This window comes from Sus scrofa, chromosome 4 (assembly GCF_000003025.6).
Source record: "Sus scrofa isolate TJ Tabasco breed Duroc chromosome 4, Sscrofa11.1, whole genome shotgun sequence".
Taxonomy (NCBI): Eukaryota; Metazoa; Chordata; class Mammalia; order Artiodactyla; family Suidae; genus Sus; species Sus scrofa.
The window spans coordinates 90,236,445-90,251,853 of record NC_010446.5 but is presented as its reverse complement, the minus strand read 5'-3'; the positions used below and the strand labels follow the sequence as shown (position 1 = coordinate 90,251,853).

General features: G+C 40.0%; 1 protein-coding gene across 23 annotated transcripts in view; it reads right to left on the bottom strand.

The window, feature by feature from the left end:
* DCAF8 (DDB1 and CUL4 associated factor 8) overlaps positions 1-15,409 on the bottom strand; it is a 48,344-nt gene that overhangs the window by 11,406 nt on the left and 21,529 nt on the right. For all 23 annotated transcript variants that reach the window (XM_005663194.3, XM_021088541.1, XM_013996863.2 and 20 more), the window contains 3 exons: positions 14,149-14,289; positions 12,866-12,960; positions 7,036-7,146 (listed from right to left, as the gene is read on the bottom strand). In XM_005663194.3, coding sequence (XP_005663251.1) covers positions 7,036-7,146; positions 12,866-12,960; positions 14,149-14,289 — 347 coding nt within the window. The remainder of the gene's footprint in view (positions 1-7,035; positions 7,147-12,865; positions 12,961-14,148; positions 14,290-15,409) is intronic.

Here is a 15,409-nt window from a genome sequence, read left to right as displayed (position 1 = left end):
CTCAATCTCATCCCCTCAAGGACCCTGTTTGAACATGGCCACCATCTACCCATTTTCTAAAAATCCTACCAGTGGCCTTTCCTACTCTTTTCTATCCTTCTCCCTGCAGTAAAATTACTGAAAAGAGCAATCTGCATTCAATATTTTCACTCCTTCACCTCCTATTCATTTCTCCATCCACTCCAATCTAGCTTTGGTCTTCAACTCACTACTGAAACTTCTCTCGCTAGTCATCAGTAATCTAACAACCAGTGCCAACAAGACACTTTTTTAGAAAAGCCCTTCTCTCTGGTCCGGACATTGTTCATTACTCCTTCCTAGAAACACTTTCTTTTGTTATGTCCAACCACTCCTTAATGCTGTACATGAGCTTGTCTTTCTCTGTCTATACCTTAAAGGCTGATGTACCTTGAAGGTCTGGTCTCAAGTTCTCCTCTGACTCTATATAAGGAAATTTTAACCTAGAGTTAAAGTACCTGCAAATGCCCAGAAACTGCTTATGTGTATTTTTCCAGGGAGAAGGGATCATAGTTCTCCTTAGATGCTCAAAAAGGTTAGAGACTCAAAAGGAAGGAAAAATTCTGTTCTATACTTTCTTTTGATGATCAAATTTCAGTACCGATGCTTTAACTACCACTTATATGTGGATGTTTGTCTCTTAAATCTGTGTCTCCAGCCCACACTTGTTCTGAGCTCTAGACTTATATCCACATGCCAACTGGATGTTGTAATGGAATGCCCCAAAGTAAAATTATTCTCCTTCTTAAACTAAGATCATTCTAGACATACCCTTTCCCCTAAATCTTTGTTAATGATACCTTCCTAAATTCAAGTGGCCAAAACCAGAAATCAAGTCCTTTTTCTCCTGTATATCTAATTTCTTCCCTGTCAATTTGACTCCCTGAGTATATTTCACTATATCTGCTATCTCCACCCTTGGTCATTTTCTGCCTAGATTATTTGCAGCAACCTCCTAACTGCTTTTCTTACTCATACTGTCACCAGAATTATGTCTAAAATGAAAATTTTTATGGAAATTCCTTGCTTAAATCTCTTTAGTGATTTTGTACTTTCTACTATAAAGTTCAAACTACTTAGTATGGCTGCCTACTACTTCTCAAAGATCCTATACATTATATAAAAAACCAAAAGCTATGCTTCCTTGAACACACCATATCACACCTTATTATACTAACTCTACACATATTGCTCCCTCCACCTGAAATACAATTTCCCATTTGTCTTTGATATTTCCTCTGGGAGAAAGAATAGCATAGTTTGGAGTTCCCGTCGTGGCGCAGCAGAAACAAATCCAACTAGGAACCATGAGGTTGCGGGTTCAATCTCTGGCCTCACTCAGTGGGTTAAGGATCTGGCATTGCTATGAGCTGTGCTGTAGGTTGCAGAAGCGGCTCAGATCTGGTGTTGCTGGGGCTATGGTGTAGGACAGCAGCTATAGCTCCGATTAGACCCCTAGCTTGGGAACCTCCATATGCTGCGGGTGCAGCCCTAAAAAGACAAAAAAAAAAAAGAATGGCATAGTTCCACCATAAAGGTTTCTACCATATTTAAGGAGTCTGAGATGAGTTCAAACACTAATTCTACTACTTATTAGATGAGTAATACCGGGGAAGTTACTTAATATTTTTATTCTTTATTAAAGAACTGAATGAATCAATGTATGTTGGTATCTCCACAATCCATTAGATTACCCAGTAAGTATTTTTTATTTTTACTTTATTTTATTGGGTTTTTTTTAGGGCCACACCTGCAGCATATGGAAGTTCCCAAGCTGCAGGTCGAATCGGAGCTGTAGCTTCCTGCCTACCTCACAGCCACGTAAGATTCAACTGTGTCTGCAACCCACACCACAGCTCACAGCAATGCTGGATCCTTAACCCACCGACTGAGGCCAGGGATTGAACCCAAGTCCTTGTGGATACTAGTCAGGTTTGTTACTGTTGAGCCACAATGGGAATGCCAATAAATTATTTTAAAATGGAACCAATTAAAAAAAAAAAGACAAAACAGGAGACTGCTTGCTGTACAATCAATTATTACTCTTTAGCAAATATGGCAGATAATCAGATTTTTTTCTCCTCTAACCTACTAAATCAAGAGCTCCCAAATGTCACGAAACCATCATTATCTTCACAAGTCATCAAATTTGTAAACAAAATTTAAGTATTCAATATTTTGATGTATGGACCATTCTGTGATCCTCAGTATCTGATGCTCTTTGTCCCTCTTCTTTATGAGGAAATCCTTACCTACTTTCCCCTTTCTTTCAGAAATATTTATTAAGAATCTACTGTATTCCAGATACAATGCTTGAGACTAGGGGCTGGCAAACTTTTACTTAAATGGCAAAACAGTAAATATTTTAAGCTAGCAGGCCATCCAATCTCTGTCACAATTCCCAAACTCTGCAACTGTAGCATAAAAGTAGCCATGGATATATATAAACAAATGGCCATGTCTGTGTTCCAGCAAAACTTTACTCACAGCAACAGAGTTTACAGTGCCAACTCCTGTGCTAGACAGTGGTGATACAAAGAGAAATACAAAGATATTTCCCTATTATCTGAGAAGACAAGGCCTTGACATTAAAAAAAAAATTTCTTTTTTAACTTTAAAGACTTTATTTTTTAAAGCAGGTTTAGGTTTACAACAAAACTGAGAAGGCAGTAAAGAGGTTTTCCATACATTCTCTGTCCTGACGCGTGCATAGCCTCTCCCATTATCGAAATCACTCACCAAAACGGAGCTTTTTTTTTTTCTTTAAACCAAGGATGAACCTACAATGACATATAATCACCCAAAGCCTATAGCTTACCTGAGGGTTACTTCTGTACATTCTATAGGTTTGAACAAATGAATAATGATACATATCCATCGTTATAATATCTTAGAGTACTTTCACTGCCCTAAAAATACTCTGTGCTCTGCCTATTTCTTTCTCCTACCCCACTCCACCTGCGGCTCTACTGATGTTCTTTTGTTTGTTTCCATAGTTTTGCCTTTTTCAGAATGTCCTATTGTTGAAAGCATATAGTAGGCAGCCTTTTCAGATTGGCTTTTTTTTTTAAACTCAGTAATATGTGTTTAAGGTTCCTCCATGTCTTTTCATGACTTGATAGCTCATTTCTTTTTAGTGGTAAGTAAAATTCTGTTGTCTGGCTGTACCACTATTTATCTATCTATTCACCCACTGACGGACATCTTGGTTGCTTCCATATTTTGGCACTATGAATAAAACTGCTATAAATATCCACATACAGGTTTCTGTGTGGACATGTCTTCAGTTCCTTTGGGTAAATACCAAGGAGCCTGACCGCTAGATTGTATGGTACAAGTGTGCTTAGTTTTGGAGAAATGTCAACTATCTTCCAAAGTGACTCTATCTTTTTTTTTGGTCTTTTTGCCTTTTCTACGGCCACTCCTATGGCATATGGAGTTTCCCAGGCTAGGAGTTGAATCGGAGCTGTAGCTGCCAGCCTACGCCAGAGCCACAGCAACTCAGGATCCGAGCCGTGTCTGCAACCTACACCACAGCTCACAACAATGCCGGATCCTTAACCCACTGAGCAAGGCCAGGGATCGAACCCGCAACCTCACAGTTCCTAGTCGGATTTGTTAACCACTGAGCCATGATGGGAACTCCGACTCTATCATTTTTTTTGACCAGCAAATATGAGAATTCCTGTTGCTCCAAAGTACTCAACAAGCATTTGGTATTGTCAGTGTTCCAGATTTCATTCTAATAGGTGTATAGTGGTATCCCCACTGTTGTTTTAATATGCATTTTCCTAATGACATATGGTGTGGACCATCTTTTCACATCTTATCTTCTTCAGTGAGATATGTGTTAAGGTTTTTGGCCTTTTTTTTTTTTTTTGGTCTTTTATCCTTTTTTAGGGCCACACTCACGGCATATGGAGGTTCCCAGGCTAGGGGTCTAATTAGAGCTGTTGCTGCTGGCCTACTCCAGAGCCACAGCAATGCCAGATCCGCGCCGTGTCTGCAACCTACACCACAGCTCACGGCAACATTGGATCCTTAACCCACTAAGTGGGGCCAGGGATCGAACCCACATCCTCATGGATACTAGTTGGGTTCGTTACCACTGAGCCACAACAGCAACTCTATGATCCATTTTGAGTTAATTTTTGTGAAGGGGGTTAAGGTCTATGTCTAGATCCATTTTTTTACATGTGATGTCCAGTTGTTTCAGCACCATATATTGAAGAGACTATCTTCTCTCCATCTATTGCTTTTGCTTCCTTGCCAAAGATAATTTGACTACATTAATAGTGGTCTATTTATGGGTTCTCTATTCTGTTCTATTGATCTATTTGTCTATTTCACCAGTACAATGCTGTCTGAATTACTGCAGCTTTACAGTAAGTCTTGAAGTTGAATAGTGTCAGTCTTTCAACTTTGTTCTTCTCATTCGATATTGTGCTGGCTATTTGGTACTTTGGTCTCTCCACACAAACTTTAGAATTAGTTTGCCAATACCCATAAAATAACTTACTGGGAGTTTTGATTATATTTCACTGAATCAATAAATCAAGGTGGGAAGAACTGACATCTCCACAATACTGAATCTTCCTATGCCCTTGACATTTTAAATCAAATAAGGAATGGTCTCTGCACTGTCTCAACATTCTTACTGCAACTCTTTCCACAGGACTCCAGGTGCCCACTAACTTGTTACCATAAGTCTCTCTCTCTTCCCTCCTCACCTCCGATTCCCCCGACCTAACTTTAGTCTAGTCTTCTCTCAGTTCTCTCTTTATCACTTGCTGATAAAGACAGGGGAGCAAAGGGCCTCTTTATTTGATTGTGTTTTATAAACTAATACCTATACTAAATCCTTCAGCAATAAATTTACATGTCAACCAACCACACTGCCAAATCATTGGATTCATCCATCTGATACATTCTCCTTTTCTTCACTCCTGTGAGCTTTTTTTTTTCTTTTTAAGGCCATACCTGCAGCATAAAGAAGTTCCCAGACTAGGGGTCAAATCGGAGCTGCAGCTGCAGCCTTACACCACAGCCACAATAATGCCAGATCTGGGCCGCATCTGCAACCTATGGCATAGCTCACTGTAACACTGGATTCTTAACCCACTGATCAAACCCAAATCCTCATGGACAGTTATGTTGTGTTCTTAACCCACTGAGCCGCAACAAGAACCTCCCACTTCTGAAAATTCTTAAACCAACCCAAATAGGATTGGGTAGCAGAAACTCATATCTATACCACCCTCTACTTGCCCACCTTTTTTTTTCTCCCTGCCCCCCTTTTGGGGTCATATTTCAATACGCATGACTCTTTAAAGCTTCCCTTAAATGCTTCTTCTCAATCCTAAACTAAAATTCAGTATTTATGATGAAAAAGTTTTGAGGATGAGTATACTGTTTCTCCGTATTCCCTTAAAGGAATTCCTTCAGGTTAGGAGTAAAAGCTAATGGTGTTATAAAATATTCAGCAAAAAAAATTTTCAAATTTGTACTGAAAAGGTGAGCCTAGAGTTCTGTCAAATAAAGCATCAGAAAGAGGGACATCCAAAATATTCAAATGGCTGAACTGAAGAGGTGCCAGAGAAACTGAGGATGATCAGAGAAGAGGTGGGGTACTAGAGGGGCATCTGCTCATACGGGATCAGTGTGTCTCAAAATCTACACATGTTTCTGTCGAGCAAATAGGCTATTATATGCTGAGAATTTGGATGAAGACATTGAGGCTGATAAGAGACAGATCTGAGTACTTCTCCTTGTACTGAAATGCTAAAACTAATTAATCTCTACCCAACTCTAACCCTGTTAATCCTAAACTAGCTTTGGAAAAAGGTGTTACCAACTGAAGTTCTCAACACAACTCCACTGTCCTCCAAAATCAAGGTCCTAGCGGCTGAATTATCTAGAGACAAAAAGACTCTTCAATGAATCCAGAGCTCTAAGCAGGAAATCCAAATTAGAAATTTCAGTAAATGCTCAATTTAAAGGAGGCAGCACCTGAAAGTTCTGACAACTACAACTCTTTTTGATCAACAGCTTCTTATCTTAAAAATAAAAACACAAAAGAAAATCTACTGCTACACATCTGCTGTTAGTCAACAGATGAAAAGAATTTACAGGGCAAGGGAAAAGGGGAAAGAAGAGAGTAACAAAGTTGCCCAATTCTCTTGTGGCAGGATTCTTCAACAAATTAAGGTCCTCTCTCAAGCATTTCTAAAAACTTGGTCTATCCCTGTGATTTTTATTAATAAAATTACAGAATATAGTTGTAAAAACATGCTCTCATTTTAAGAAGAAGATAATGCTTTTCACCCACCATCAAGGAAAACAAGTCATTCATTTTTCTAGTGATCCTCTCCTTTCTCCCTTTCAAACTGATGATCTCTTGGCAACCAAAGAAATACAGTCAAAATAGGCCAAATGGATGGGATACAATTTGACAAAAAGCCAGAAGGAAACTAACTGGTACACATGGGGACTGAATCCACTAGCTCTGTTTTCCTTAGGCTATGACTCAACAGACAGTGTTACAAAGGTATCACTAAGATAAAGTAAAGTGGTTTGTGACAGTGGAAGCCAAAACCCAAGTTCACACTGAGTACTCCTGAGTCAAACCATTTCTGTATGTGAGACCAGCACTCAAAATTTCTAGTACATATGTTAATTTATTTATGAAAAATGGTGGAAAATATTTACTAGTAGAGTGCTTGCTAGTAAACCTGGGTTTATGTCTTAGCTGCTAAGTGGGGACCTTGGTCATTTTGTCAAACTTCTCAACACTTAATAATCTCTACAACATGTTAAGCCATCCCTCAGAGATCATTCATTACATTAGAGAAAAGAATACGTAAGACAATGTTTAAATTCTTTGGAAGATGGCAAAAAATTAAAGATTGTGGTTAATGGATTCCTAAGCAATTGCTACCTTTCCATAAGGGACAGCTGGTAGTACACAATGCATCACAGTCTCAAACTCTCAAAGACACAAAAGAGGCAAAAACTCACCTTACAAACTGATCTCGTCCACCCACTGCAAACTGATGTGTATTGGCGGGATTCACATAGATTGTATACAGCCCCACTTTCTTCTCCTTTTCTTTTGTCACCACCAATTTCCTTCAAGAGTAGAAAAGTATAAAAGTTATAGTCTCCAAAAGACCCAGATGGTCATGGCAAATGAGAACAGAAAGAGTAATATAGACAGTGAATAAGAAATCAAACAGATTCTCACTTGAAAAGAAAGAAAAAAGTGGTTTTGTTTGTTTGTACATTGGAACACAAAAAAACCAAAACCCACCTCCATGTCTATTTAATAAATGCTACTCCTTTGGAGATAGAAAAAACATGTAGTATAGTCATTTTCTGGTATTCTTCAAGAACAGACAATATTACCCACATCATCCCCTCCTTTACTTATAAATTCATCTTTCCCAATCATCTGGGAGCAGAGGGAGGGAAGGATGAATGACAGAAAGAGTGGACAGAGAAACCTGAAGGTTAGAATCTATCTCCCAGATTCCAGAAAAGTGTTCACTTAAAACCCAGCCTTAAAAATGTAGGAGTTCCCATTGTGGCTCAGTGGTTAACGAATCCAACTAGGAACCATGAGGTTGAGGGTTTGATCCCTGGCCTCATTCAGTGGGTTATGGATCCGGCATTGCCATGAGCTGTGGTGTAGGTCTTAGATGCAGCTTGGATCCCACGCTGCTGTGGCTCTGGTGTAGGGCAGCAGCTACAGCTCCAATTAGACCCCTAGCCTAGGAACTTCCGTATGCTGCGGGTGCAGCCCTAGAAAAGGCAAAAAGACAAAAAAAAAACAACAAAAAAACAAAAAACCACAATGAGGGTGGCTTAGCGGATGAGAACTCAGCTTTGTCACTGCTATGGTTCAGGTTCAATCCCTGGCCCAGGAATTTTCCAATGCGAACTTTCCAAGTACAGCAAAAAAAAAAAAAAAAACCACAATGAAAATTGACAAGCAGGAGTTACAGTTGTGACTCATTGGCAACAAACACGACTAGCATCCATGAGGACTAGTGTATCCATGAGGACTCAGGTCTGATTCCTGGCCTTACTCAGTGGGTTAAGGATCTGGTGTTACCATGAGCTATGGCTGGCAGCGGCAGCTCCGATTCGACCCCTAGCCTGTGAACTTCCATAAGTCTGCCACAGATGCGGCCATTTAAAAAAGAAAGAAAAGAATATTAACAAGCAACAATTAATCCAAAGGAAAACATATTAGTTCTTCCTTATCTGAAGCAAATTAGGAGATTCTTATGAAGACAGTGGCTTTTAAGGCTAGAAAATCATTTCTAAATTACTCTTCTGGGGGAAGTTCCCGTTGTGGCGAAGTGGAAACAAATCCAACCAGGAGCCATGAGGTTTCAGGTTTGATCCTTCCCCTCGCTCAGTGGGTTAGGATCCAGCATTGCCGTGAGCTGGGATAGAGGTCGTAGACTTGGCTCAGATCCTGCGCTGCTGTGGCCGGCAGCTGTAGTTCCGATTAGACCCCTAGGCCTGGAAACCGCCATATGCCTTGGGTGTGGCCCTAAAGAGAAAAAAAAAAAAAATTACTCTTCTGGTTGTAACACAAAAAAAGATGACTGTAAGAGGGCATGGGACTCTGAGGAAACCTTATAAAATTTCAGAGCTTTAGCCAGAAGATTCTGGCCAAAGAGCTGTAATTTGTCCCACTTTAAGTGTAGTACTACGAATACTCTTCCCAGATCTAAGTATCCAACCAAATATAACATCATAAAGATTAGTACATTTATAGGAAAAGGAACACAGGAAAGGAAGGAGCTGGACTTCAGCTTTCATTTTTATTTCTAAGTTTTACTCATTTCTGATGCTTATAGAAAATGAAAGAAATTAACTATGACGAGGTTGTTTGTAAATGAGGTTAGTATCCTCTCTGCATGGTGAAAGGCACTCTATCTTAGACCACTCTAGACAAACAGGAGAACTTTTATTTAATTTTAAAAACTCTGCAGCCTTCCATTAAAAGAACAGCGTATAGAGGCCATTAGAAATAAATGTTATTAGGGGAAGCACATATGTATCACATACCCAACCCTCAAAACTACAAAAATAGGAGTTCCCGTCATGGCACAGTGGTTAATGAATCCGACTAGGAACCATGAGGTTGCGGGTTCGATCCCTGGCCTTGCTCAGTGGGTTAATGATCTGGCGTTGCCGTGAGCTGTGGTGTAGGTTGCAGACGCGGCTTGGATCCCGAGTTGCTGTGGCTCTGGCGTAGGCTGGTGGCTGCAGCTCCGATTCAACCCCTAGCCTGGAAACCTCGATATGCCAAGGGAGCAGCCCCAGAAAAAGGCAAAAAGGAAAAAACAAAACAAAACAAAACAACCAAAAATATAGGAAACAAATCAAGAGTTTCAGGAACAAAACTTGCAATGGAGAAGAGGTAGCTCTAACATGGATTTTTAGAGGGGATGGTCAGACGAACATAAAGGTTACCATGCAAAAGCAAAATGAAACTGAGGGGAGAGATTATGACGTACTGGCTCCACTGTCATCTCATCCTGAAAAAGAGCTCAATCTTCCTATGCCTCCATTTATTTACCTAAAACAAACATTTCTCTCTCCTAAGGGAAAAATGCACAGAGTACCTTGAGCTCTCTGGGGAAAATGCAGAGGTGCTATTAAAATGATTAATGATAGCAGTAGGAAAAAAAAATTCACACCAGAGAAAGGTAGCAGACAAAACCATATGAAACAAATTTACCAAATTTTTGCCTTTGGAATGGATATGCAATGAGATCCTGGTGTATAGCACTGAGAACTACAGTCATTTATGGTGGAGCATGATAATGTGAGAAAAAGGAATGTATGTGCGACTGGGTCCCCTTGCTGACAGAACACTGTAAACCAGCTATGATGGAAAAAAATAAAAATCATTTTAAAAATTACCAAATTTTGGAGTTCCCGTTGTAGCACAGTGGTTAACGAATCCGACTAGGAACCATGAGGTTGCGGGTTCGGTCCCTGCCCTTGCTCAGTGGGTTAACGATCCAGAGTTGCCGTGAGCTGTGGTGTAGGTTGCAGACGCGGCTTGGATCCCGCGTTGCTGTGGCTCTGGCGTAGGCCAGTGGCTACAGCTCCGATTCGACCCCTAGCCTGGGAACCTCCATATGCCGAGGGAGCGGCCCAAAGAAATAGCAAAAAGGCAAAAAGGCAAAAAAAAAAAAAAAATTACCAAATTTTGCCTTAAAATTTACTGTTTTTTAATGAGTAGGTATGTTCCAGGAAAAAGGGAAAAACAATTACAGATCAAACCAAAGGATTCCTTTGAATATCTCAAACCAGCTTCCACTGGTTAAGGGAATATCCCACCCACTGCGTCAAATCCACCTCTTCCTATGATGTTAGCCAGTATCATCACCTTCCAGAGATTCAGCTTTCAGAGATATACAAGAGCGAAAAATTCCCCTATGCCAACTTCACACAAAAATGCCTCTGATATAAGCAGATGTTCAGGCACCAGCTTAACACAAAAGGATACATGTTCTAGAATTCCATGACCTTCACACATTCAATTCTCCAACCTCATTTCAGTCTTCTACCAATTCAACCGCTAAAGCAAAAATTTTCTGAAGGCCCACTGTCTCTTATTTCCCAAACCCACAATTTGGGCCTCCTAATCTATGTTTCTCCTATGTTCACCCTTTTAGTTTCTATCCTGTCTACTACTGTTTGCATGTAGATCCACTGGTCAACTCTTAGCCAGATATTCTGCCTACATCATTTCATTACACATTCAATAATGTGCCCAAGTCGTTTGCTCTGCCCATTACTTGAACCAGATTCCCAATTTCTTCTTGCTTAACAGTACTCTTCCTCTGAAACTGATCCACACAATGAGATCTCATTCTACTTCACAACTCTCTACCACAGTAGACCAAACTAGCTCACATCACTTTTTCCATCATTGCCCTCTGCTACCTCTGGAAAACCTGCTAATGTTCCATTATCATCACAGAACCAAAGAACTGAAAATATCAAAAATCATTGAGTTTAAGAGATTAAATGATTTTCTCAAAGCTACCTAACTGTAGGCCAGTACTAGAAGGCAGATCCCTTGTACCCAGGCCTGTTCCCTTTCTCACAGAAATCCACTCGTTATCTCTCAACCTTCAACCTCTTGAAATTTTATATAAATAACCAGTATATCCTCTCTACTGGTTATCCCCTATACTTGTTTCTGCAAGCCCAAAATATTTCTATCCTTTAATCAGTATTTTAAATTCCTCCATTTTCTAGACATTTTTTTCTGTACTGATCTTTCTAAAAGTCTAGTAATAATCAGCCTTAAGATTATATTCCTTAATTTATATTTTACTTATCTGCTATGTAAATCAGTGATACCCCTTACTCAATATTGGTATTGATATATAAGATTTAAGATAATTTTAAAGAGTAATGATACAATAAATAATCTAGATAATCCATCAACTAGACAGTGGTTAAACTGTGGTACACCAATATATGTCATGGTTAAAAATGAGGTAGGTGGGCCTTTTTGTTTTAACATAAAAAGATCTCCAAAACACATAAAAATGTGAAAAAAGCAAATTATGGGAACATACATATGCATATGTTTATATATACATACAACTATCCCATGGGTGTGTGTATATGTGTATATATACATAGTAAGATACATAAATGTCTAGAAAAATTACTGAAAAGGCACTCAAAATTTTTAACAATGGTTATCAATAGCCAGAATGGGGGGCAGAGGAGGTATACATGAGGAAGCATTTACATTTTGTCCATATACTTTATTATTTGAATTTTTAAAACAAGACGTATTTGTTCACTGTAAGAGCAATAAAAGTGAAAAAAGGAAACAAAAAAATTAGTAAGTGCAATTTAATCAGTTCCAACCACAGTGCCAGACACTACGCTCAAGTATCAGTAATCAGTAATTCTCAAGAGAGAGAATGAGACTGACTGATTATGCCCACAGTGAGGCTGAAGAAACTGAGGTTCGGAAAGGTTGTAAGTCACAACTAGTGGTGCCAAGTTAAGATCTGAGCTAGATCCAAACAGGATGATTTGCTGTTTCTGGATCACACAGGTGAAAGAGATATAATTTTCCTATAAGTCTCAGATTCATGTAAAAATGAGCTGTGATATGATAAAGTTCTATTATAGCTACTGATATTTTTGCTCAAGATTTATCATTTCATTTTTATGTTTTTATACATAATTGAACTGAAAACCACACAGGAGCCTATCTCTAAGCTGCCAGTAATGTGCTTCTTGTGGGGAAGCTGAGTGTCACCTAAGTGAATGGAGAGTGGAAGAACATCCAGTTATTAGAGCCCACACATAAGAAGATAACTGAACCCTTCCTTCATTAGAAGTGAAGATACGCTGAATAGTATTTTACTATTGAGAACAGACAACAACAAAGAAGGAATTCCCCTAAACCTTAATCTGCTTATCATAATCACAAAAGAGGTATTCTTTTTTTTAAGGGCCATACCCACAGCACGTGGAAGTTCCCAGGGTAGGGGAACTGCAGCTGCCGGCCTAAGCCACAGCCACAGCCACAGCAACGCGGGACCCAAGACACGTCTGGGAACTACACCACAGCTCCTGGCAACACCAGATCCTTAACCCACTGAGCGAGGCCAGGGATCGAACCAGCATCCTCATGGTTTTTAGTTGGATTTGTTTCTGCTGAGCCACAGTCGAACTTCCACAAAAGAACTATTCTGATGAACTAGAGAGTTATTACCTAGGACACATGGAATATTTTCAAGGCCAAGAGATTCAATTCTGTAGAAAATACTAATGTTATACTTACGAAGCTGGCCGGTCTTGTCTAAGGTCAATGGTAAAGACAACTGCATCTTCACCTGCAGACAGGAACGTACAGGGAGAGTCTGGTTCCAGGGCCAACTGAAAGAGAAAAAAGGAACAGTTGGAGTTCCCATCATGGTGCAACAGCAATGAATCTGACTAGGAACCATGAGGTGGTGGGTTCGATTCCTGGCCTTGCTCAGTGGGTTAAGGATCGGTGTTGCCGTGACTGTGGTGTAGGCCACAGATGTGGCTTGGATCCAGCATTGCTGGCAGCTGGGAACCTCCATATGCCACAGATGTGGCCCTAAAAAGCAAAAAAAAAAAGTCTCAGCCAGAGAAATGCCTACCTCTTTTGTTGTAAAATCCCAGGAAAGAAGATAATTTAATAAATTAATTCTTACTCTGTATGTGAATTATTTACAGCTTGTTTATTTTATACAAGGCAAAAGGACAGATGATTTTCTCTTTTAACTAAGTCCCCAAGGGATATATAAAGAGTGATACCAAAAGAAAACAATGACATTAGGGCTCATTCTCAAAATCAATTCCATATACTAGGGATGGGGGAGAAATGGCACCCAACTTTTATTCCTCGCATCTTAGTTCGAAAAATTAGTTATCTACTGTGTTGGGGGTAGTCTCAAGAATCAAATAGGTAATTTTCATATTTCCTGAGCCATGTGGGCAAGAAAAGCATACTCCAGGTCCACCTATATAGTTGCTTAGGGTTGTAAACAGAGGGGATCATCCTCCTTCCATGGCGTGAAAGAAAACAGTGCCTACTTGGAGATAAGGCAGTTGCTGGCTCCTCACTGGCTGCCATGACTATTTGGCCTATATTCCTGCTCTAAATAGGCTTCCAGAAATAGTGCTGTTTATGCACTGAGAGTTGTGAGCAGAAAAGTTGAAGCTCTCACATATGAGAAGTCAACAGCTAGCACCTTGGAGCTGTTAAAATGTTCTAAATACAGAGTAAATTTTAAAGGCTTGGAAGGCATTGGAGACCTCAAGGATCTCCAAATCAACTATGGCTCAGCTTGGGAGTCAGGTATCATCAGGTGAATGCTCCATGTGCAAGATATAGACATCTCTCAAATACATGCCTTCTGAGAAGTTTAGGGTAGCTGCTTTTTCTCCCATCTTACCTACAAATCTTAGGACTGAAAGAAGTGAGGCAGGTGACCCCAACAAAGGGACACAATGTACAGATACTGACTGGAGGGCCTTGGCGGAGACTCACAGAGAAGCGGAACTGCACAATCTTCGCAGACAGGGCTTACTTACTTTGTGGGATGCTCCCTTGTGCTGTGCCACACGCTTCGTATTCTTGCAGCACTGTGTAGCAGACAACTCTGCTACCCGAACCTGCCCATCACGGGCACACATGGCCAGGGTAGAATCACCACTGTTAGGAAGGAACTTGGCCTGGGATATTAAGAATAAAAGAAAGTACAAGAGAAATAAAAGCACATTTGAGAGGGAAAAGTGTGATGACCACCCCAAATCTCCCCCTGTTGCTGCACGATAGCTGGAAACTTAAGACCTCCTACTCTTTTATAATTGGCTCAAGTCCAATTTCGTCCAAGGGATAAAGGAGAGGAAGAGAAAAAAACTTCTGATATAAGAAAGCACTTCTGTTGATTCCAAAAGGTTGAACTGGTACAGGGTAAGTGCTCAGGTAAACTAAGACTATACCTACTAGGAAAGAAAAGGAAAAAAAGAGAAAAATCTTCCTTGATTCAGAAAGTAAACAAATTTTCTACAAAGAAAAAGGAAACTAGAGGGGATACTGGAGAAGGAAAGAAACCATGCTTAGGGATAAATAGCTAGACTATATGATAGATGGGGCTGATAAGTAAAACCTCCAGAGAATAACAATGTCAACTAATATTTATCAAATGTTTGTTAAGTACCAGACATGGTTCTAACTGCTTAGCTTCTATTGTTATTTAATCCTCATAACCCTCTTTTTTTTTTTTTTTTAAATGGCCACACCAGAGGCATAGGGAAGCTCCTGGGCCAAAAACTGAATCCAAGTCACAGCTGCAGCAATGCTGGATCCTTTAACCCACTGCATCATGTCAGGGTCCAAATCCGGGCCTCTGCAGGGACCCAAACTACTGCAGTAGGACTCTTCACCCTCTGTGCCAGAGCAGGAACTCCATCACAACCCTCTGTGTTATTAGCCCCATATTATATAGTTAAAGAAACTGAAGACAGAGATTAAATAAATGTACCCAAGATCACACCTCTAGTAAGGAGTTGGGCCAAGATTTAAACTCAAGTAGTCTGGCTCAAAAACCTCTGCTCTTACACTATATCCCTCCTAAGCAGGGCATTTAGTAACTTCCTAACGATTTCCAAGCACCCTATTATAATGAGGCTTGCAATACTCTATGTGCTCAAGGAAATAAAAGGCTGCCATGGGTCTTTCAGTGTATTTAGTTCCTCTAACTCATTATGGGGCCAAAGTAGGACCAAGCCCTGATATCTAATTCCTACCACAACTTGCTGCCACTCCTACTCCAGTTAGCAGCTCAGGTTT